The following is a 21908-nucleotide window of genomic DNA, read 5'->3' as shown; positions in this document are numbered from 1 at the left end:
TCTCTTGGAGAAATTCTACATGAGCCTGGAGTTGGAAGCTTTGATTTCTAACGAGTTTGGCTGGAATTTTCACCTTTGGCTTTTCTTGCCTTCTCCCTGGGCCACGGTTTCATCATCCTGCTTCGGAGCTGCCACTTCCTATTAAGTGTCTGTCTGTCTGTCTGTCTGTGAGCATACATGGAGCTGAGAGAAAGCACAGCTTCGGTCTGTGCACTTGGGGCCCAGGGGCCTGGGCTGCGGCCCTGCCTCTGTCTTGAAGGCCTAACAAGGCGCCCTTAGGGGTATCATTTTAGGGCTCGGATTGACAAAGCTAAGAGCAGAGATAAGGGCACAGGAGAACTAAGATGGTGGCCGTAGCCATTTCATCATATCCTGGTTAAATTGTCAGTAACCTCTTTGTACAGCTGGTAGATCTGCTCTCTTATGTATTACTTAGTCCCCTACTTGGGTCTTGGAAGGTGGCCATTTATCTGAAACAGAGATGGCCTAGAATAGTGAAAAGAGCTTTGTTTTTTACTCCCTTAAATAGCAAGCAAATAAAGTGAAAATACCAGCACTGCCTGGGGTGACGTTCCGATGCGTGGCTAGAGGCGGTAGGAAGTGATGATGCTTTGGAATGCAACGTGGTCATCTGTATTATGAACTGTAGTAACTCTGACTCTAGGACCCTCTCCAGAGAAAACCATTTAACATAAGGTGAAAGTTATTTGCATGAATATGTCCATAGAAACATTACGTATGAGAGAGGAAAATTGGAAGCGCTCTATAGGTTCAACATAGGAGAATGGTGAAGAAAGTTGTAATAGATTCTCCTTAGAATAGTTCCCATAAAAAATGGAATTACAAAGACTCTGAGACAGCATGGTATTAAGAAAAAAGCCACAGGGCTTCCCTGGTGGCACAGTGGTCGAGAGTCCGCCTGCCGATGCAGGGGACACGGGTTCATGCCCGGTCCGGGAAGATCCCACATGCCCGTGAGCCATGGCCGCTGAGCCTGCGTGTCCGGAGCCTGTGCTCCACAACAGGAGAGGCCACAACAGTGAGAGGCCCGCAAAAAAAAAGGGGAAAAAGCCACAGTTAAGAGTGAGTGGGCTTTTGATTACACCCACATAAAACATGTACGTGACAGTTGTGGAATATGATATAGAAAAAGATGAACAGTTACGATTAGGATGGTGGGATTATCGGTAATATTTCATCCTGTTATAAAACAAGTAAAGGAAACAGGACAGGTTGTGGATTCAGACCTGGGATTAATTCTGGTACTGGTACATCACTTTATGTGTCTTTAGTGACTTTTGAAACTTCCCTGGGACTCAGATTTCTCATCAGTAAAAAGATAGAACCATTTCTAAGGGTCTCTGGATCTGAACCTTATCGTAGCCATTAACAGTCTCTTTAAGTGGAGTCTGCCGGACTTGCTTATATCAATAAGCAATTAGTAAAAAAACGCGTGGGCAATTAGTGCCATCGTTGTGCACAAACCATGGAGTCCTTTAAGGATTCCTGGTGGTCAAGCAGTGCTGCAGATTTGTTGTCACCTTTCGCGCCTTGATGATGCCTTGCCTGCAGGCGCTACTCCGCCCATCCACTTCAAGTGAGCGGAGAGCAAACCATCAAGTCCACAGAGGCTGGTTTTGAAGTAAAGCCCTGTCTGGCAAAGTGACTCCACTTCCTTCCCTCCCCATGTCCACTGGTCGACTCTGGGGGGCCCCTTCCTGGAAGGTTGACCCACACGTTGTCTACAGATGGGCTCTCAGTCTCCCCACGTCTGCTTTTGATGAGTCAAGGAGAGGATTTCTGCGCATCATTGGGTTGATAAATCCTCTTAAAGGATTTACACGTTATAAATGACCCTTCATTGCCACACGTAGATTTCATTAGCTCAGCCTTTGATCATACATGCAAGGAGGCCGTGGGCAAGCTATACCAAGCCTCAAAGAAAAAGGTTTTACGAGGTGCTGACATTTTGACAAGCTCTTACCTGGCGCCCCAAATTGAATTTCAATGACCCACATTGGTTGTATCCCCTCAGCCCACCGGGTTCAGTTCATTAGCTGCCCACTTAAGTGAAACCGCATATGTTTTTGATGATAGAAAAGGGTTTAGGTTTGGGAAGTTGAGGTGCGTGCTATTCGTAGATATGCCAAGAAGGTGATGGTTAGTAAAGGCTATCAGCCAAGGCGGGTTGGGATTCGAGCTCTGCAGGCACGTCCCATGGCCCCCATTTCCTCATCTGTGGTGCAAGCATTGTGAACCCACCCCGCCTGCCTGGTTTGAGCATCACACAAGATAAGGCATGTGAGAGCACTTGGTGAACCACTACAGGGCTATACCGAGGTGAGGTTGATATTGTAGCTCTCAAATAAATACAAACAGTGGTATGAGATTATAAAATGGTATGACATTAGAAAATGATTTAACTGTCCCTTTCCTATTTAAAAAAAAATTTCTGGAGGCGTGTATATGTTTCCCTAAAGTGGGAAGCTTTGGTTATGCTTTGTGCTAAATTGTGAAAATGGAATGAAGCCAAGAGGCCTTTCCAAGATCGTCGTTAGAATCAGAACTAACACTGGGTTTGGAATCTGGGTCTTCTCTCTGCCCTGCTCCGCACCTTTCCTTTCTCACCCTCTGTCTCCAGCTCTGATTCCTGGGCTCCCAGGGTTACTACCTTCCAGCAGCCTGGAAGCAAGGGGCAACCTCATTCCACCAGGCCCATGCCACGGGAAGGGAAATCTGGTGGGCAGGGGGCATGGGCTGCAGGTGTGGGGAGCTCCAGGCGCCCACTTGCAGCTTCTGGATGGGCAGCTCTTTTGGGGCAGCAGGAGCCACCCTTACAGGTGCTGCAGCATGGGGGTCCCACCTGCTTCTCCAGCTGCTGGTCACGGGGATTTGCCGGAGACTGAAGAGGGCCCGGGTCCCCAAATCCATCCACCAGTGAGTGCTGAGCCCAAGACACAGGAAGAGTTGAGACACAGGAAACTTGCAGAATGCTGTCTGGAAGCAGGGTCCGTGGTGCTGTGGGTAGTCACACTGAGGTGGTAGGGACGGGGTTGGGATGAATCTGGAGCGTGTTCAGGCAGGGGATAGATAGGGGTGCAGTGGGTGTGAAAGGGAGGCTGGGACATGGGGCGTTGACAGCGATTCAGCCCTTTCCAGAGCTTGGTGGGAAGGACAGGGCAGGAAGAGAGCAGTAGCCCAAGGATGGAGCAGAGTCATTCCTATATGTACCTTTTATTTAATGTTGATTTAAAAAATTTTTTAAATATTTTTTTAATGGACTTTCTTTTTACTTATCTATTTTTGGCCGCACTGTGTGGCATGTAGGATCTCAGTTCCCTGACCAGGGATCGAACCCATGCCCCCTGCAGTGGAAGCACGGAATCTTAACCACTGGACCGCCAGGGAAGTACCCTTAAGTGAACCGTTTAATGTATTTTTTTCCCAAATAGATTTTAAGTATTTCAGGAGCATGGTTTATTTCCTCCAAAGCTGGCTGATCATAAGATCACTTAAGAGGTTGTTTGTTTGTTTTATAAATACATTTTACTGGCTCCTGCCTCGGCCCTTATTCCCCCCAGATCTGTTTTAATGATTCTACTAGCGATCACTGGATACTGAACGGTTTCTTATGGCTCGACTTACTTCATATGAGTATACTCGTTTAGTTTTAAAAACAAGATTACATTAAAGGAAGTTCGGGAAAGAGAGAAATTAGGGGATGACCCCAGTGCCTCAAGGTTCGAGCAGTTAGTCTGCCTGCGATTGTCAGGCTAATGACACAGTTCTCTTCTCTGTTTATTGAATTATTGAACTACTTGCTGCCCTTATAAGAAGTAAAGGGATAAGACGGCACTTTAATTCTCAATGAGCCACCCCTCCCGGCTTGCTTGTAAGCAGGAGTGGCTGAAGAGGGGCTCTGGAGTCTCCCATCTGGGGTCACAGTTCACCTGTGCCAGCTAAGGCCACGTTATGGCCCACCTTCCAGAGTTCTGCCCAGGGCCTTGCAGGGCTGCAGCCCAGGTGCTGTGACGTTGTTCACCTCCTGCAGGCCGGGCCCTCTGCCCCGTGCGCTCTAAGTAACGTGAGCAGCTAACTCAACCTCACTGTCCCTCAGCTCCTTTAACTGAAAACTCAGGCCACCATGGCTCCTACTGCAGGGGTCTGGTGTGAGGATTGAGGGGGTAATCCAAGGAAGATGCATAGATTAGTCCTGGACACATGGGAAGTACTTGATGAATATTCATTATTTTTGCCATTCCTCGCATCTTCAGAGTCTGTGAATTACACTTGAGTTTGTTGTTCCTTTCTTTGGCCAGGGCTAGCCTAAGGCTGGGGGCCCCTTGCCGGCATGCATTCAGGAGGGCTGGGATGTACCAGTCGCTGTGGTGAGTCTATATGGGGGATGGATGGGATTGCTGTGTGTGACAAGGACTTTGTTGGAGGGTAGGGGTTCTAAGCTGGGTGTGTTAGTTCGCAGAGTCCCATGGCTGGGCCCCTGGGAGGAAGAGTGGTCCAGTCCTCGAGATGGCCGAGGCCTTGCTTGCTAGAGGCATGTGTGATGTTTGGTCTCTCCTGTGCTTAGTGAGCGCCTTCTGTGTGCCAGTCTTCCTGCTTAATTAATGCTTTGGGGGACACAGAGAAGAGAATACGAATGGTAATTGGTTATATCTGACCAGCACCTGGTAGACTACATCGTATTGAGCGCTCACAAAAATGCGGTGAGGTGCATTATTATCACTGGCTTGTAGATGAGAAAACCAGGCACAAATTGTTCTAGGGGCTTCCCTGGTGGCACAGTGGTTAGGAGTCTGCCTGCCAATGCAGGGGACACATGTTCGTGCCCCGGTCCGGGAAGATCCCACACACCGTGGAGCAACTAAGCCCATGTGCCACAACTACTGAGCCCATGTGCTGCAACTACTGAAGCCTGCGTGCCTAGAGCCCGTGCTCCGCAACAAGAGAAGCCACTGCAATGAGAATCCCGTGTACCGCAACGAAGAGTAGCCCCCGCTTGCCGCCACTAGAGAAAGCCCGCGCACAGCAACGAAGACCCAACGCAGCCAAAAGTAAATGATAAATAAATAAATTTATATAAGAAAAAATGTTCAAGATAGTTCTAGCTCTTAGGAAAATGCTTCCTTGCATTGTGGGAGAAGCAGTATATTTGTGCAAGGGGAGTAGTTAGCCCTGGAAGCATGTGCTTCAGAGGCATCTTAATACTTCACAAAGGGATTTATGTGGGAGTTTTCCTTGTGAAGGAATGTAACTTTGTCTACCTGCTGGTCTTTTTCAGCGTGTTCCTGTAGCAGGCACTCTCCGGAGTAGTTCCCATATTGGCTCATTTACACCTCACTAGAACTCTGTGGCTTAGGTACTAGTATTAGCCCCATTTTACAGATGAGGAATCTCAAGTCCACGGAGGCTGAATATCTTGCCCACAGTCACATGCTGAGGAGGTGGCAGGACTGGTCAGGAGCTCAAGCATTACCTCTCCTATGTGTCCCTCTCCTATCCCCAGGCATAGGTGCTTTCTCTTCCCTTTCTGCCTTTTTTCAGAACGAAACTGTCAGGCTGGGCTCCCCAAAGGCTCTTATCTCTCTACCAACAAAAGCCATTCCCTGCTGACTAGGGCACCTGGCATTTCGCTGAGTAGACGCCAGCCCCGAAACTCAGCGGTGGTTTGTGTCGTTATCTCCCTGATGGTTTGCTTTTAATTCAAGGCCATTAATTTATCTAAGATGGAAATGGGTGAGGCCAACGTGTGCGCGCACACACAGTTAAATGCAGGGCCTGGAGAATGAGGCAGTGCTGATTCTGGAAGGGGAGGCTGGTGATGGGCGGTTCTGATAGTTTCAAGAGCGGCCCCAGGGAGCGCCGGTGGTGTGTGTACCGACTGCAGGAGATTCTAGACCTGTCCCTACAGGGATCTGTGTGTGAGGCTTCAGAGAGGCAGGGGGAGGGCCCGAGCGGGGACCCGGCAGGGCTGACCACCCCCGCATCTTTCTCCTGCTTTACCTGCTTCTCCCCCCAGCAGACCTGGAATGTTGTTCTTGTTCAGCCACCTGAATTCCAGAACCGGGACTGCGGTGGTGATTTTCTAGCATCTCTATGTGTTCTGAGTACGAAGGGCCCCGTGCAAATTGATCAGAAACACTAACCGCTGGCTTTTAAAAAATCTGGGGTCTTGGATTATGTCAGGGCTGACTTTCTAGGTGTGATGTTGTACTCAGGTTAGCAAGACATCACCCCTGGCTGGGGGGGTGTCACTGGGTGGAGGGTCTGAGCATCTGTCTGTATCGTTTCTTACAACTGCATGTAAATCTACAGTTACTATAAGACATTTAAAAAATAGGGTCTTCTAAATACTACAAATTCCAAAGAGGTCCTAGATTTGAATTTTCCAGGAGCAGCATATTTACGTGGTGTTAACACTTTGCCGATATCCAATAAACGTAACAACAGGGTACCAAAACCACTCAAGGCAATAAAAAGGAATGAAGTGCTGATACATGCGACGGTGGATGAATCTTGAAAACGCTATGCTAAGTGAAAGAAGCCAGACACAAAAGACCACATATTGTATGATTCTTTTTATATGAAATATCTGTAGACACGGATAGCAAATTAGCGGTTGCTTTGGGCCGGGAGTAGCAGAGACGGGAGGGTGTGGGGAGGGGCAGTTGATGGCTATGGGGTTTCTCTTTTGGGCGATGTTCTACAATTAGATTGTGGTGATGGCTGCGTAACTCTGTGACAAGACTAAAAATTGAACAGTTGAAATGAGTGAATTGGCTGGTATGTGAATTATATCTCAGTCAAGCTGTTAAAAAAAAGTAGGGTCCTTTGACAGTTTTAAGAGAAGTTAATAACAGTCCTTTGGAAAGAGCTGATGTCTTCTAACTACAAGCACTTCCGGACGCTGGTTGGAACCCCTCAGTTCAGGCCGCCGTCCTGGGGCATCTTTTTGGCTGTCTCATAAACCAGGTTCACAGGCCTCCTCCTGAAACCACAGTGGTGTTTCCAATGGCTCATCCCGAGGGAATGAAGACTCGGCGTGTGCCAGATGTTTTGCCAGGTGCTTTCACACGCTTTCTTGAACTTCTTACAGCCCTGCACTCAACGGTAGTTGTTTCATGCCCGCGTTTTATATGTGAAGAGAGGAGGGTCCCAAGGAATATACACAGCAGGGGGGTGAAGCAGCAGGAGTCAGAATCAGAACTTGGGGTTCACCAACCCCAAAGGCCATCCTTTCCTGGTCCGATGCCAGGCTGGGTTGATGAGCTGTCCCTCACGTCTTGCAAGAGCGGAGAGAAGTCAACTGTCAGGCAGAAGCCAGGCTCTCGTAGGGACAGATGGCTTAGGAAAATCACCAGGGAAAAGGCCTGTGAGTTCCATGCAAGTCATTTCCAGGCTTTGTCCTCAGAGGAGAATCTCTGCTCTCTCCGGAAATGAGTATGATGCTCTGCCCTGTTCCCTGGAGCAGCTCTTCCCGGGAGAGCTTCTATTTAAAGAGAACTGTGGGAAAACATGTGGAGGCTTTTCGTGGACACGTTTCTGAGTGTCATTAGCCCTTGGAGGAAATGTGTTTATTTCCCTGAAGCCCTCAACTTTGCCTGTGTCCTGAGTTTTCAAGGATTCATAACTCTAGGAGCTGCTTTTGGATATGGAGAGAACCAGATATTTTTGGTCAGTGGTAATGCTGTTGTGTAGTAAACAGGACCCTGATGGTAAAGTGGGCATGAGTGAATGGCGGTTTGGCAGAAGAAATCAGTGGGAAAAGATTTGCCCTCAGTTACTGATGCTCAGAGTGGAAGCTCCCAGGGAGCTTATTAAAAGTTCAGGTTCTCAGGTCCCAGCCCAGACCTACAGAATCCGAAAGTCTGGGGTTGATGTCAAGGAACCTGGGTTTTTGGGGTTTTTTTTTGCGGTACGCGGGCCTCTCACTGTTGTGGCCTCTCCCGTTGCGGAGCACAGGCTCCGGACACGCAGGCTCAGCGGCCATGGCTCACGGGACCAGCTGCTCCGCGGCATGTGGGATCTTCCCACACCGGGGCACGAACCCGTGTCCCCTGCATCGGCAGGCGGGCTCCCAACCACTGCGCCACCAGGGAGGCCCGGAACCTGGGTTTTAATAAGCTCTCAAGATAATTTTTATACACCCTGAACTTCAAGGAGCATAGCACCCGATGATCTTACCTATGCTTGGAGTTGAGCAGGAAAATCTGATTGTGTTCCCAGGAGGGCATGTCCTGATCTTGCAGGGTGGCGTGGGAGCTGGAAGGGAGCATTCATTCATTTGTTGAAAATAGGTATTGAGCACTTCCTATGTCTAGGCACCTACCCCCTGCTCTGAGGGAGTTTACATCCCAGCGACAGGGGATGGGAGGGGGAGAATCAGAGAGTAAGGTACGGAAACGATGCAGAAACGACTGCACATGGGGGTGCGACCCTGGGATGGTGACATTTAACCCAATCAGAGGGAGAAAAACGAGATGCCCAAGGAAAGAGCAAGGTGAATGGATTTCCAAAGAAAGAGCACTGCTTGTGCAAAGGCCTGGAGGTCGGGGAGTTGGGCAGGTCAAAGAGTGAAGTAAGGCTGGGGTGGCCTGAAGGTGGTGAGCAGGGGGTAGGTGGCAGAGATTATGTTGGAGAGATGAGCAGGGACCGGTCTTCAGGACCAAGAAAAGGAGTTAGAATTTCACTCTAGAGATGGTGGACAGCTACCAAAGGCTTTTTGGAGGAGGGCAGGTGATGAAACCAGGGGCGTGACTAGGGAGATACTGCCCAAACTGTGATTGCTACAAAGTCAGGTTTTCATCCTTTTTTTTTCTTTTTCTTTTTTTTTTTTTTCTTTTTGCCAGGGGCAGGGGGACACAATTTAAGAAAAAAACTTGAAATCACTTTGTCAGAGTTTCTATGTTAGTATTTTACAGATGGAACAGACTTGTATTAGAAGTGTATATGCTCATTGCTTTTGTTAGGTACCATTATATGTTATATGTATTACAATACCAGCAATGTATTTACCCATTTAATTACATATGCTACTACTTATAAAAAGTAAATTTTGTCAAAAGAAAATTCAGCCTAGGTGTCCATATCTTCAGGCATACGAAGCCAAGCTCAGTTGATTACAGTCGAGCAGCGTCTGCAAGATTTGATCCACTTCAGAAATCTGAGCTCACTAGCATTGCCTGGACTGGCATTTTCTTAGCTGAGAACTGCTTCCCTGGGTGTAGAAAATCTAATATTTAGAGGAATGATTCATTGCTTTAGGCATCAAGAGTCCTGGGTTTTGTCTTCTTGGCTACGTAAGTTTGATTAAACCTTGGACACGTCATTTCAGTTTGTATTTCAGTGTCTATGTGCAGAAGATGAGTAATAATAATCATGGTAACTGGGCAAGAGCTCTTCAGGACCTAGGAGAGACAACATGTGCAAAGGCCATGTGGCAGAAGGGAGGAGGCTGAAAGATGGCCTTTGTGTTTGGAGATCAGAGTGCAAGGGGTAGGTGGTCCAGGGTGATTTGTAGAGGTAGGCAGGGGCCAAGCCAAGATCTTGAGGACCTTGTTGGGAACTTTAATTTTTATCTGAAGAGTAAGGGGAAGCCGTTGGAGGATTTAAATTGGGGAGTGACACAAGGTTGACATGCCGTCTCATTGAGTCCTCGTAACAAATGTATGAGGTACGTAATATCCCTATTTTAAACCAGCACAGAAACTCAGGGTAGTGGAGATTAAGTGGCTCACCTTGCTGGTGGGGGGTGGAGGCAAGAAAGAGACTCAGGTGAGCCTGACTCCAGAGGCCTCTGTCCTCCGTATCAGCCTACCTCAATAATAATATAACAATAACCGCAGTTTTAAAATGCTTTGAACTCGTAGGATGAAAGATCTCCCTTAAATTACAAAGTGGTATTATGCCGCAGAAATCCGAGTGGTGATGAGAGAGTGGATATGCCGGGGAACTTCTAAAAGGCCCAGTCTGCATGGCTCCGGTCCAGCATCCTCAAGTTCCTTGCCGTCTGGTAGGGGGCGTCTCACGAGCCAGCTATCAACACAAGGAAGGGCTTGCCGGCTCTGGCCAGCCATCTGACACTGCCATTGTCCGTAAGGACTCATTGTCCTTGAAATGTGCCCGAGCTCTGTGCTTTCAGCGGTTTTGAGCTGGGAAATCAGATCAGGGCAGGTCGTGCGTGGTTTCACTGGAGGAGTCGTGCCGTGCCAAGTTTCTGCTTTCTCCTTCTTGGGTAGTCGGCTGACTTAAGCGGATTCTTAGAATCTGGTTGTAGAGATCACCATCTCGATTCTGAACCCAAGAAGCCCTTGTTCAGGGTCGAAATGGGGAAACAGCTGCTGGCCCGCCACCCTTGAAGCTCCTGTTGGTGACGACGCATGTCTCTTCCTTTCTAGTTGACCATGTGGTTCCCGAGCCTGGGACCAGCCTGCTGGCTGCCTTCGACCAGTGGAGGGAATGGGCCGACAGCAAGTCCTGCTGCGACTATTCTCTGCACGTGGACATCACCGAGTGGCACAAGGGCATCCAGGAGGAGATGGAGACCCTGGTGAAGGACCACGGTAGGTTGTGCTGCCCCAGCGCCTTCTGGGGATATTTCCTTCTCAGCCCACGAGCTGGCTGAGCCCTGAAGGAGAGCTTCTGGGAAGAGTGCTGATTGATGCCTTCTGCATCCCCGTGCCTGCCAGGAGGGAGGGCTTAGTAGGCTGCAGCTTGTGCTCATTGCAGGTGGCCAGACAGCTAGTCACAGCTTACTGGTGTGAGTGAGCTGTGTGCGCCAGCCAGGCTGGAGAGTTGAGGCTGTGAGAGTGATTTGCCCTCAAAGGATAACATGGATATCCCAGGGAGGATTCTGGTTGGTCTTAGGAGAGAGCCCGGGACCCTGAGTACAGGACTTGAGCAGTCTCTTCCTGCAGACCCAGAAAAATCAGTGTAGATTTGAGGGTGATGAGGCTCTGGGACCACCTGTGGGCTCTGTCTTTGTCCATAGGACTATTTTGGGGAGGAAGATTCTAAGGATTGGGTTCTGAAAGATTCCCAGGGAGGCTGGGGGAAATCTTAACCACCTCAAGGTGCCTCTGGGACCCTCTTGTCCACAGGAACCTTGGGGGTTTGGGTGGCGTTACCAGACCACATCATCTTTGGGCGTCTCCTTGACCTTGGCTATAGACTGGAGGTCACGTGGGGTCACATGTTGACCTCTTTGGATCCTAATCTGGGACTGCTAGGCCCAGAAATGCCATGAGCTATGAGTAAAATCTAGGCATGGATCTGGTAGCTGTCTATAGATTTGGTAGAAAAAGCCTAGAATAAAAATCTGGAGTCTTGGGTTTATCTCTCTGCTCTTCCAGAAGCTAGCTAGTATGACCTTGGGCAAATCACTTAAATTTTATGAGTCTCAATTAGGAAAAGAAATCTCACATGAGGCTATTGGGTTAGATACCTTAAGATTCATTGCGGCATGGAGGTCCCATGTGACTGCAACTAGGTAACCCTTGACCTTTCTCACTTTTGAGAGTACCGACACTCAAATGGATTCAATACTTATAATAAATTTACTTCACATCAGCCTGGAGGGTTCCCATAGCAACTGTTGCCTAGCAGGGGACAAGGGCAGGGATGTCCTGAGGCACTGAACCAAGGCGGCTTCCAGCACCCCCGACAACTTGAATTAAGCTCCAAGGCTAGCAGGTTGTCAGTACAGTCGTTTACCATTGTGATGAATGTTGAGCAGGGATGTTTGGTCTGGTGCCTCTGGAAGCAAGAACCCTAAAATGTCAGGGTGAGAACTGTGACATCTGCTTGTCACACTCACAGCCCTTTTCTTGTTAAAAAAACGTTTCTTAAAAATCGGCCTGAAAGGCAATCGGTTTACCAGAGAAACGACATTTATTATAGATCTTCATCTGCAGGGTCTTCTAATTCATCTTCTTGTTAAAGTCACAACAGTTAGGAACTTTTATTTTTGACTTTTCACTTTTAATTGTGGTAAAATACAACATAGTGTACACTTTACCATCTTAACCATTTTTAAGTGTGCAGTTCAGTGACGTTAAGGACATTCACATTGTTGTACAGCCATCACCCCCATCCGTCTGCAGACCTTTTTTCATCGTTCCAAAATGCAACTCTGTACCCATTAAACAATAACTTCCCCTTCTCCCTCCTCCCAGCCCCTGGCAACCCCCATTCTACTTTCTGCGTCTATGAATTTGGCCTATAGGTGGAATCCTACAGTATTTGTCCTTTTGTGACTGGCGTATTCCCCTTAGCAGAATGTCCTCGAGGCTCATCTCCATATTGTAGCCTGTGTCAGAATTCCCTTCCTTTTTAAGGCTGGATAATATCCCATTGTGTGGCTGGACCACATTTTGTTTATCCATTCATCCACAGACACATTTTGCTTCCACCTTTTGGCTATTGTGAGTAATGCTGCTGTGAACATGGGTGTACAGATACGGGCAATTTAAACTTTTGATACAGTTTTAACTTTAGAGAAAATTGTAAAAATACTATAAAGAATCCTTATGCACCCTGTTGCCAGATTCGCCCGTTGTTCACGTTTTACCACATTCGCTTTATCATTCTCTCTCTGTCTCTCTTTGTCTCTCCCTCTTTCTCTCTCTGACTTTCTGTCTCTCTGCATACATATGCATAATATGATTCCTTCCTTATTCTCTTCCAGATTATTGGTTTATCTGTTTGTCACGTCTCCACCTCTCTGTTTTGTCTGTCCACTAGGGGTAAATTCCTTCCTCGTGTACATGGCTTTCAAAGATCGCTTCCAGCTAACGGATTCCCAGGTGAGAAAAGCCTGCTCACTGGCATTCGGTATGTTCGGACCACTGCTGTTGTCTTGAAAGCTGCCTCCAGTGAGTGCTCACGGGAAATGGCTGGTGGGTGAAGCCCCTGATGTAACTCCCTTTAGGGAGGGTACGAACCCAGTGCCCTGGTCCCCCAGGACAGGTGTTCCACCAAGCTCTGGAATCAGCCACCTGCCGTGGGCCGGTGTGGCCGAGAGGTGTTCCCCGACCCTCTTCAGCAAACCTGGTGCAGGGAAGGTGTCACCCGAGAGCTTCTCCTAATTCAAGCCCTTTTAGGTTACGCTGCCTCTGTTAATTATCTGTTAATTACCGAGAGGTCCTGCTCTGCCACCTGTGGCCAGAAACACTGCCCTTGGGCGTGTCAGAAAAGCCGGCCTTAATAGAAGCAGCGAGGGGTCCCTGTGCTGGTCCCTGTGGCTGTCAGGGAGGTGTTGTACTTGTGACCAGGAAGACAGAGGTCCCTGTCTCTGATCCCACCCCCTCCCTCTCTCAGATCTATGAAGTCCTGAGTGTGATCCGGGACATTGGAGCGATTGCTCAAGTCCACGCGGAAAACGGCGACATCATTGCAGAGGTATGTGCTTTCTCTTCATCACCTCGACGTGACCCACAGGGTGAGAGGCAGGCTCGAGAGTGGAGCAGCTTCCGTAGCTCAGCTCCGGTGGGGAAAAGCGGAGTGACCCAGTAGGACTGTACAAACAGCCTCACTGACAGCGTGAATGTTGGGGACGCACGTGCCGCTCGGCATCTTCTGTAGGACCTGTAGCCTTTCCACAGAGAAGTCCTTCCTCTCAGCGCTGTGACGCGGCTGCCTGTGGATGTCCACGTATAGATGTTTTACACTGTAGCCCAGGGCTGGGGACACATTGGCTCTCGGCATCCCAGGGGACAGCTGCACATATCTGGGAGGCTGTAACCGATCTGTCATAGCTCGGGCAGCAGTGGAAGCAGGGTACCGTGCCCTCTCTTCGTGGGGTCTTGGGATGAGAGCTGAGTGGTCAGTGTGCCAGTTTTTTTTGCGGTACGTGGTCCTCTCACCGTTGCGGCCTCTCCCGTTGCGGAGCACAGGCTCCGGACGCACAGGCCCAGTGGCCATGGCTCACGGGCCCAGCCGCTCCGCGGCATGCGGGATCTTCCCAGACCGGGGCACGAACCCGGGTCCCCTGCATCGGCAGGCGGACTCTCAACCACTGCGCCACCAGGGAAGCCCCAGCGTGCCATTTTGAGGTCTTGCCCGAGTAATTTTTACCCACGTCTCAGCAGTCAGAGCCATCTGGGGTCCAGCTCTCCCTGAAAGTCTGCTTTTCTTTAAACATTGCAGGAGCAGCAGCGGATCCTGGATCTGGGCATCACGGGCCCTGAGGGACATGTGCTGAGCCGGCCCGAGGAGGTGAGCGTCTGTTGAATGGAATGCATGAATCCTTGTTCTGGGGCGGGCGCCACCAGAGCCACAGAGAACCCACTTCCTGCCTGTTGAGAATTGGGCTTCTCGGGTGCTGATTTTGGTCCCTCTGAGAAGTCACATCACCCACTGAGAAGTGTCTACACAGGCAAAGTGAAGGGTTAGACTGTGCTGTGGGGTAAAGCAGTATGGCTTGTTTAGCCTAAAGACTCCTCTTTCTGTCTCTAATTCTTCAAGCCCTTTCTTGGGTAGACAGACACAAACAGCTTTTTATTAGCCTCCAGCAGTTGGGGTTTTGTGGTTCATAAACCAGGGCCTCCAGAATCTTACCATAACAGCTCTTCTAAGTGTCTAGAAAGCAGAAGGGGGACTGTAAGTTTTTCCGTGATAAGTCTGCACAGGGTATAACATAATCAGCAGAGTGTGGTAGACAGAATCTTTCAAAATCGAGGAGGGAAAATTCAGAGCAGGGTTCTTGCTGGCCCAGACGTTGAGAGTCACTGTCCTGGGTGGCGAGGCTTGTGAGTGAGAAGGGGGTGCTCACATCTTATGTGACAGAGAACCTGTTTTTCTAAATTAGAATCTGTGGCCTCTGAATGCTTTTCAGGAGTTGGCTCTTTAAGGAAAGACTCAAGGTCAGGCGTTGGAGGACTTGGCAGCTCTGAGCAGAGGATGCTGGGGGTCTCATGGAAATGAATAGATTTTTGTCCTCCCAGGAAAAGAGACAGGCAGAGGGGGCAGATAAAATCATCACGGGAGTGGATGGTGACTTAAAATTAGGATTTTTTCCCCCTGGAAACAGGTGGAGGGAGTTGCTGGGTGAGAGGGGTACTTGCACAGATACTCCGAAGATTCCTTTCTGTGCCTTTGTTTCCCCTTCAAGGCTGGCCTCGGTGATCATTTTAACCGCATCTCCCTGGATAAAGCTGTGGGAGTGGGAAGGGCGGCGCAGGCATGACAGTCCCCAGACCCATCCTCCTTGGAGGTGGCTGGCCCTGCGTTCAGTCTTGAAACAGTTTTGGGATCCAGCCTTGGAGCTGCGAGGTCTCCAGGAGGGGCAGAGGGATGCCTCTCCCTTCTTTTCTTTGTAAGCCCCACTGGGAGCTAGCATTTCCTGAGTACCCAGAGGTGCCAGACACTGTGCATAACAGCCCACATTTCAGCTTTAGAGCGTCCTGTGAGGGCAATGCAACACAGCCTCCTTCTGACAACTCCAGGGGGTGCCATTCAGTCCATTGCACGGCTGGATCCAGTGGACCCATTCCATTCTGCTGCCTTTGTGTGGTGCTGCCCGGAGGTGTCCTGCAGTGAAGTGTGTCTCGTGTAAAGAAATCACGGGGGGTGTGAAGTTTAGCATCAGAGAGCTAGAAAGTGCAAGCAGTATCCTGCCTGCCCTCCCGACCCCTCAGTGTGTACACACACACACCCCGGAACCCAAGCTCAGTGGGAAGCCAGCGGGCCTGTGTAACCAGGTGGTGACACCTGGGGCTGGGCTTCATTGGAAAGTGGACTCTCACCTCATCCAGTGGCTGGGCTGGATCAGCTGGGAAGAGGAAGAGGGTATTGTCCTCTGGGAAAAGCAAACGCCCCTCTTCCTGATACCCGGGGCTCCTCGTGAGAGCCGCGCACTTGTTTCCATTTCAGAGCCTTCCCTGGGGCTTGCTTCCGTCTCTCTCACCGTCTCCTTTGCATCCCCAGGTCCCTGCAAACCCCAAATAGAAAGCAAGCCCGCCCTGGGTTTACTGAACAGGCCAAAGCTATCAGAGGAGAGGGGTCCTGGTTGCTATTTTGACCACAAACATCAAACCTGTTTTTCCACATTGAGGCCCGGGAGAGTTCTCTTGTAGCCGCTCTTGCACTGCGAACCTCAGAATCCCCAGCTGTAGATTGGGAAGACTCTTTTAGGGGCTGGCAGAGCGGCAACGCTCCAACACGGGGAGCTTCTGGCTCCTTGGGAGGGTCCTGTGGTCTCACGAGAGGCTGCTTTGGGGACTTTCTCTTCTGTCTGCTTTCCACGGTCACCTGCCTCTCAGCTGATTCAGAGGCACCGACTCTAGGCCGGGCACAGCATGTGGTGCTTCCCCTGAGCAGGTGCACCTCTAGGTCAGCCCTGTGAGCTGCCAGGCGCCAGCCGCCCCCTTCTCCCTTGGCTGCTGGGGGTGGTTTTTTAGTTCATCGCCAGGAATCTGTTAACAGTGTGTTAAACCCTCTGTAAGAGATAAAGAGGATAAAACATGGATGCATTCTGAGGGAACTGAGCTTTAGAGTCCGGTAAGGGGATATCGCCAGTGCACAAGAAACAGTTAAGAACATACAAAAATGTAATTCCTTCCTGGTTTTGTACCCATCGCCAGCATCATGATGGTTAACTTGTGCTTGAACCACACAAAATCTGTTCTTCTTTCTGCTGGCCTTTCCAACCCAACCGTGTGAGACTGCCAGTCGGATTTCCCCCAGTTTTCAGCTGAGAAGATTGAAAGGGAGACGATAGGGGATGTGGAAATCTAGAAACCTCCTGTCCGTCAGTGGTACCCAAGCACCACTGTTATGTGTCATGATGGAGGCCTGTGGGGGACGTAGAAGTGGATGAGAAAGTGGTCCCTTCTGAGAGGGATTCCAGACAAGCTGGGGAGGAAGGGGGAGATGCAAAGTAAGTAGGGGCGTGGCATGTGATGGAGTTCTGAGCCAGTTACAGCTGTAAGACAGGTGTCTGGGGAGTTCCCTTGTGGCCTAGTGGTTAGGATTCTGGCTTTCACTGCTGTGGCCTGGGTTCAGTCCCTGGTCGGGGAACTGAGATCCCGCAAGCCATGTGGTGTGGCACAAAACAAACAAACAGAACACACACACACACACACACACACACACACACACACACACACAAAGACTGGTGTCTGGGAGGAGAGTGGGGCACTGGAGGTAAGGGTGACAGAATTCTTGATGGAGGAGGGAGCTTCCTAACTGGGCCTTGAAGCATGGGATGGCTGGGGTATGCAGACAGCTGGGGACCTGGGCCGCAAGGGGAGTGTCGTGTACTGACACTTCTGTGCGTGCCTGTATAGGTTGCTTTGCTCCCTGGACCTTGGGGTGGTCCATCTTTAAAACCAGAAACCAGGGCTTAGGTGACCCCCTAAATCCCTGACAGCTCTGTAAGGAGACAAATACAAAATTTTCTGTTTAAACTGTAATACTGTTGTCATAATATTGAAGCCAGAGTTCACTGTGTGTGAGACAGTTTATGTTTAATATCGGAGGCATACACATGTGCACCAGAACGGTACACGTGGATCCTTCCATGGTTCTGGGTGAAACGTGGAGACGTGGGGTTTACATGACCATCTCTCTCCGCGAGGTGACCTTAGAGCCTCTGCCCTCACGGCAGTTGCCCGACTACGGGGTGGGGAGGGCTCAGAGCTCACCTTCCAGCGGATGAGCCAATCCAGACAGGGCCCTGGGGCCCAGATTCTCCCACCAAAGCAGTCTTCACAGAAGCCAGTACTCCAGGGTAGGGCCCCCTAGAACTGGCACTTCTGCTCCATTTACTCCCTAATCAGCATGACTGTGCATTCTGGTTCACCCGGGGCAGTCCTGGTCCAAACCCGTTGCCCCGTGAAGTTATGAATAGCGCCTCTGTTCGCTTTCAGAAGAGTCTGGGTTGGGACAGTGAATTTGGGCAGTCACCTGCACCCCTGGAAGCCATGCAGATTCTAGTGGCGTCCTGTTTGCATTTCACCCTGTGGACTTTTATGGTGACCGCAGAGATGCAAGACGTCCCTCCTCCGTGCTGCCTGGGCTAGAGGCCCTTGTGTTGCAACTGGAGCCCAGGAGACGGGAGGCCGATTGTTCAGCTATGCCAGGAATTAAAAACACTTGGATGTTTAATGAGCTTTTTCAAGAGCTGTTTGGTTTGCCTTTGCGTCTCGAGACATCTCTCTTCACATAGTTGAGGCCCAAGAGACCAAATGTGAAGGATGTCCTCGTATATTAAATTAGATCACCCCTTAGCGCAGTTGCGGAACTTCAGCTATTGGCCGAGCTGCCGTAGAGACTGGTTAGCTAAGATGATTCAGTCCAGAGCTTGGTCATTTCTTATGAAAAGTAGCAGCTCTTTATGGAACAGCCTAGCTTTAACCATTAACCCAAAATGAAGTCACTTATTTGCTCAGTAAACATTTTTGAGCACCTGCTGGGTACCAGCTGCTACCCCGGGAGAACTGCCCAGAGGATGCAACAAACCAAGGAAGACCCAGTCCCTTGCCTGGAAGAGTTGAAGCCAGCCTTTTTGCCAGGATTCGGGAGGGAGCAAAAGGCTTTCTGAGGTCCTCTGTTACATCGTCTCACTTGTCTCTTCAGCTGCTCATGCCAAGCACACACTGCTGATTCCCCTGTACGGTATAACGGTCTAAGAACTAGTCTCACCTGATCAGTAATTCCCTTGGGGTCTTTGGAACATCATTCACTGAAGCATATGCTTAAAGAATCAGGTTTCTGGTTAGAGCAGCCCTCCCATCTCGTGCTGAAGGGTGTACCAGTCTGTGGCTGGTGATGATCGGTTTGCCTATACAGAGGGGCCTTTGGTTTACACAAATCTGCCTGCTCCGTTCCCAGAGCCCTGTGAGGTCGCATTGTTTCTTAGATGATGCTGGCTTCATTTGTGGGCGTGGGACAGAAGCCCAACTCAAAAATTCATCACTGAATGTTTTGCCTGGAGACCATGCCCCTGGAGTGAATGCACCAAACTGGGAGCCATTGGTTTCCAAGCATGGTGGTTCTCAAACATTAGCGAGTGTAAATATCACCTGGGGTCCATAAGAGCCACATTTCTGGGTCCCACCCCCAGAGTTACTGATCCTGTGGGTCTGGGGGAGGGCCCGAGGCACCTGAGAATCTGCATGTCTTACAGACCCCAGCCGATGCTGACCACGCTTAGAATCATCCACAAGGGCCAGGAAGGAATTGCCCCATCCTTTCAACCAATCAATATTGAGTGACACTGGGCACGTCACATCCCCCGCCTGCAGTGCCACTCAGGGTAGAGCCCTGAGGACACAGTGGTCTCTGGTTCACCGTGGCCTCTCCTGGTGGGAGGAGGGTAGAGACGGGCTCAGGGCACAGACTGAGCGTGGGTGCAGTTCTCACGCTTGGATGCTCTACTGCAGGTCGAGGCTGAAGCCGTGAACCGTTCCATCACCATAGCCAACCAGACCAACTGCCCCCTGTACATCACCAAGGTGATGAGCAAGAGTGCCGCAGAAGTCATCGCCCAGGCCCGGAAAAAGGGTAACTGCCGCCTGCGGTCTGACTGCGCGCAGGTTCCGGGGGGGGGGCGGGAGGGGGGAGGGGGGAGGGCTGCTTTTCCAACCCCTCCTGCCAAGTGGGTCGTTCTGCTCTCCTTACGTTCCAGCATTAACCTAATTACAGCTGGGCACGGTGGGGAGCTCCAGTTTCTTGCTGTGTTCCGGGGCCGCGGCCGTGTTGGCATCTATTTAAAGCCGCGCACAGCGCAGGGTGGGTGGACGGGCACACTTGCCTCCTGCCCCCACTTCTGTAGAAAAGTCGGAGTTCATTTGACGCAGTCTAAATGGACCAGGCACATACACAGATGACGTCAGTCCATGCGCCACAGAATCCTGGGGAACCTTCTATGGCTAAGCACCGTTCCCCTCCGTGGCTGGTAGTGATTTCCGCTGGGGTGTGCGAGAGAGTCTCATGGGGGTGTAGGATGGGGATTTTGCCCTGGCCGCCCTCGTGTCCTGTTCTCCTCGTGCTGGAGTGGCTCTTTGTAGATTATAGCGATATATTCTGGGCTGAGGCTGGTCCTCTGTTCCAGCGGGAAGGTTCTTGGAAACTAATTTACTAAGTGCTGCTTCCAGGAGATGTGCTGTGAGCACCTTAATGCATTATGAATGCAGCACAGCCCTACTGAACCTGCCTTTGACTGTGAGTACGGGTGATCACACCACGTGGTCTGTGCTTGGGAGTGTAGCTCCACTTACAGAAAGAAAGCCTGATTCTGTTTAGTGGACTTGGGGTGGATCTTGGCTGGATCAGAACATGAGTATCATAGAAGAGTTCTCCCTCCCTCCCTCCTTTCTTCCTTCCTCCCTCTTTCCCCATTTCATTTCCCAACCCGATTGCGTCTTTGCATTTCTCCAGCTCGGTGTCTCCATTTCTCTCTTGACTTTCTTCTAGCTTTCTCCTGGTCTCTGTACCACTTTCTTGGTGTCTCTCTCTCCCTCCCCCCGACCCCTCATTCTTTTTTTTTTTTTTTTTTTTGCAGTACGTGGGCCCCTCACTGTTGTGGCCTCTCCCATTGCAGAGCATAGGCTCAGCGAGCCCGCTCCGCGGCATGTGGGATCTTCCCTGACCGGGGCACGAAACCGTGTCCCCTGCATCGGCAGGCAGACTCTCAACCCCTGCGCCACTGGGGAAGCCCCCCTCATTCTTTTTTGATTCCTTTATCTCTCCCCATGTGTCTTTCTTTCTCTGTCAGCAAGGGAGCAGTCTGTCCTCTCTGGTTTGTTTCTGGTTCTCTGTGGGGTGTGATCCACGTGGATCCGGATTTTTTCACTGGTGGGTGAGTTGGTGCAAGACTTAGAACAAATTGCTGAATGACCACTGAGTCAGCCTGTCCCAGGAGCTGATAGCCTCTAGATGGACCCAGCAATGAATTCCTAGCCCCTGTTCTTTGCAGCTCCCCTGGGGCCTTTGTCCTTAGGCTCTTCATGAAATGGTTGCTGCGATACCAGTTTTTTGGAAACCTGCCCTCTCCTGGCAGCTAGAAGGAACTGCCTTTTTGAAATGGAACATTCACTTCGAATCAGCTCTGAGTTGTTTCTAGGAGACATGTGGGTGATTACTGTCGGTGACCCTCCCTCACCTGGGCCCTTTATCACCCAGGCACACATTTGCAATACGGGAATCAGCCTCAGCACCCAACGCTAATCACAGAATCGCTGCTTCCATGTAGCGGGGTGGGGTGGACAGCTGGCACGACGTGTGAAAAGGGGAAGTTGGGGGCTGCTTATTTTAGTAACCGTACCATACCCAGGTGAAAATAAGAGATAGAAAGTTAAGCGAACATTTTAATATAGTTTTAATATAATTAAACATTCGATTTGGCAGAATTGAAACACCGAGGCCATGTTTTCCAATTCGGATTCTCACTTGTCTGAATTTCAAGATGGAGGTGTCTCGGTTCTGGGGCAGGTGGCACTGGCCCTGCTCTGGGGCTGCAGAGGGAGCTCTGGGCTCCAGGCCTCCCTACCGGCAGTGCTGAGGCTCCTTTCTCCTTTCTGTGTCTCAGTTTTCCCAACTGAAGACGCAGGGCTGGAGTCCAGGCCCTCTCAAATAGCTGCGACTCAGCACCCCAGGGTGTCGTTCTGTTGTCTTTATGACTTAGACCCTGTGTGTGTATTGCGGGCTGAGCACCAAGAAGGGACCACTTCAGTGGTACATACATATGCATACAATACAGCATAAAGCTGTATTGAGCGTTAGGGCTCTGGGATCAGTATCCTGTCCCGGATGAAATCCCAGCTCCACGAGGCACTAGCAAGTGATGGTGGGCAGGGGACTTACCACCTCTAGCTCTCATTTTCCATCCGCAGGGGAGGGTAGTAGTGGTGACAAAGGCAAAAGGATGATGCTTAAATGAGACAATGCACGTA

At 50.3% G+C, this 21908-nt stretch overlaps 1 protein-coding gene across 3 annotated transcripts in view; it reads left to right on the top strand.

The window, feature by feature from the left end:
* Positions 1-21908, top strand: part of DPYSL2 (dihydropyrimidinase like 2) — a 115974-nt gene that overhangs the window by 72835 nt on the left and 21231 nt on the right. For all 3 annotated transcript variants that reach the window (XM_022595018.3, XM_022595019.2, XM_089912783.1), the window contains exons 4-8: positions 10413-10577; positions 12757-12818; positions 13333-13413; positions 14161-14229; positions 19398-19518. In XM_022595018.3, the coding sequence (XP_022450726.1) occupies positions 10413-10577; positions 12757-12818; positions 13333-13413; positions 14161-14229; positions 19398-19518 (498 nt within the window). The remainder of the gene's footprint in view (positions 1-10412; positions 10578-12756; positions 12819-13332; positions 13414-14160; positions 14230-19397; positions 19519-21908) is intronic.

This window comes from Delphinapterus leucas, chromosome 6 (genome assembly GCF_059928025.1).
Source record: "Delphinapterus leucas isolate spDelLeu-1000000601 "Yukka" chromosome 6, BTC_Dleu_Yukka2, whole genome shotgun sequence".
NCBI lineage: Eukaryota > Metazoa > Chordata > Mammalia > Artiodactyla > Monodontidae > Delphinapterus > Delphinapterus leucas.
The sequence above is the reverse complement of the archived record's forward strand: the minus strand, read 5'-3'. Positions and strand labels throughout refer to the sequence as shown.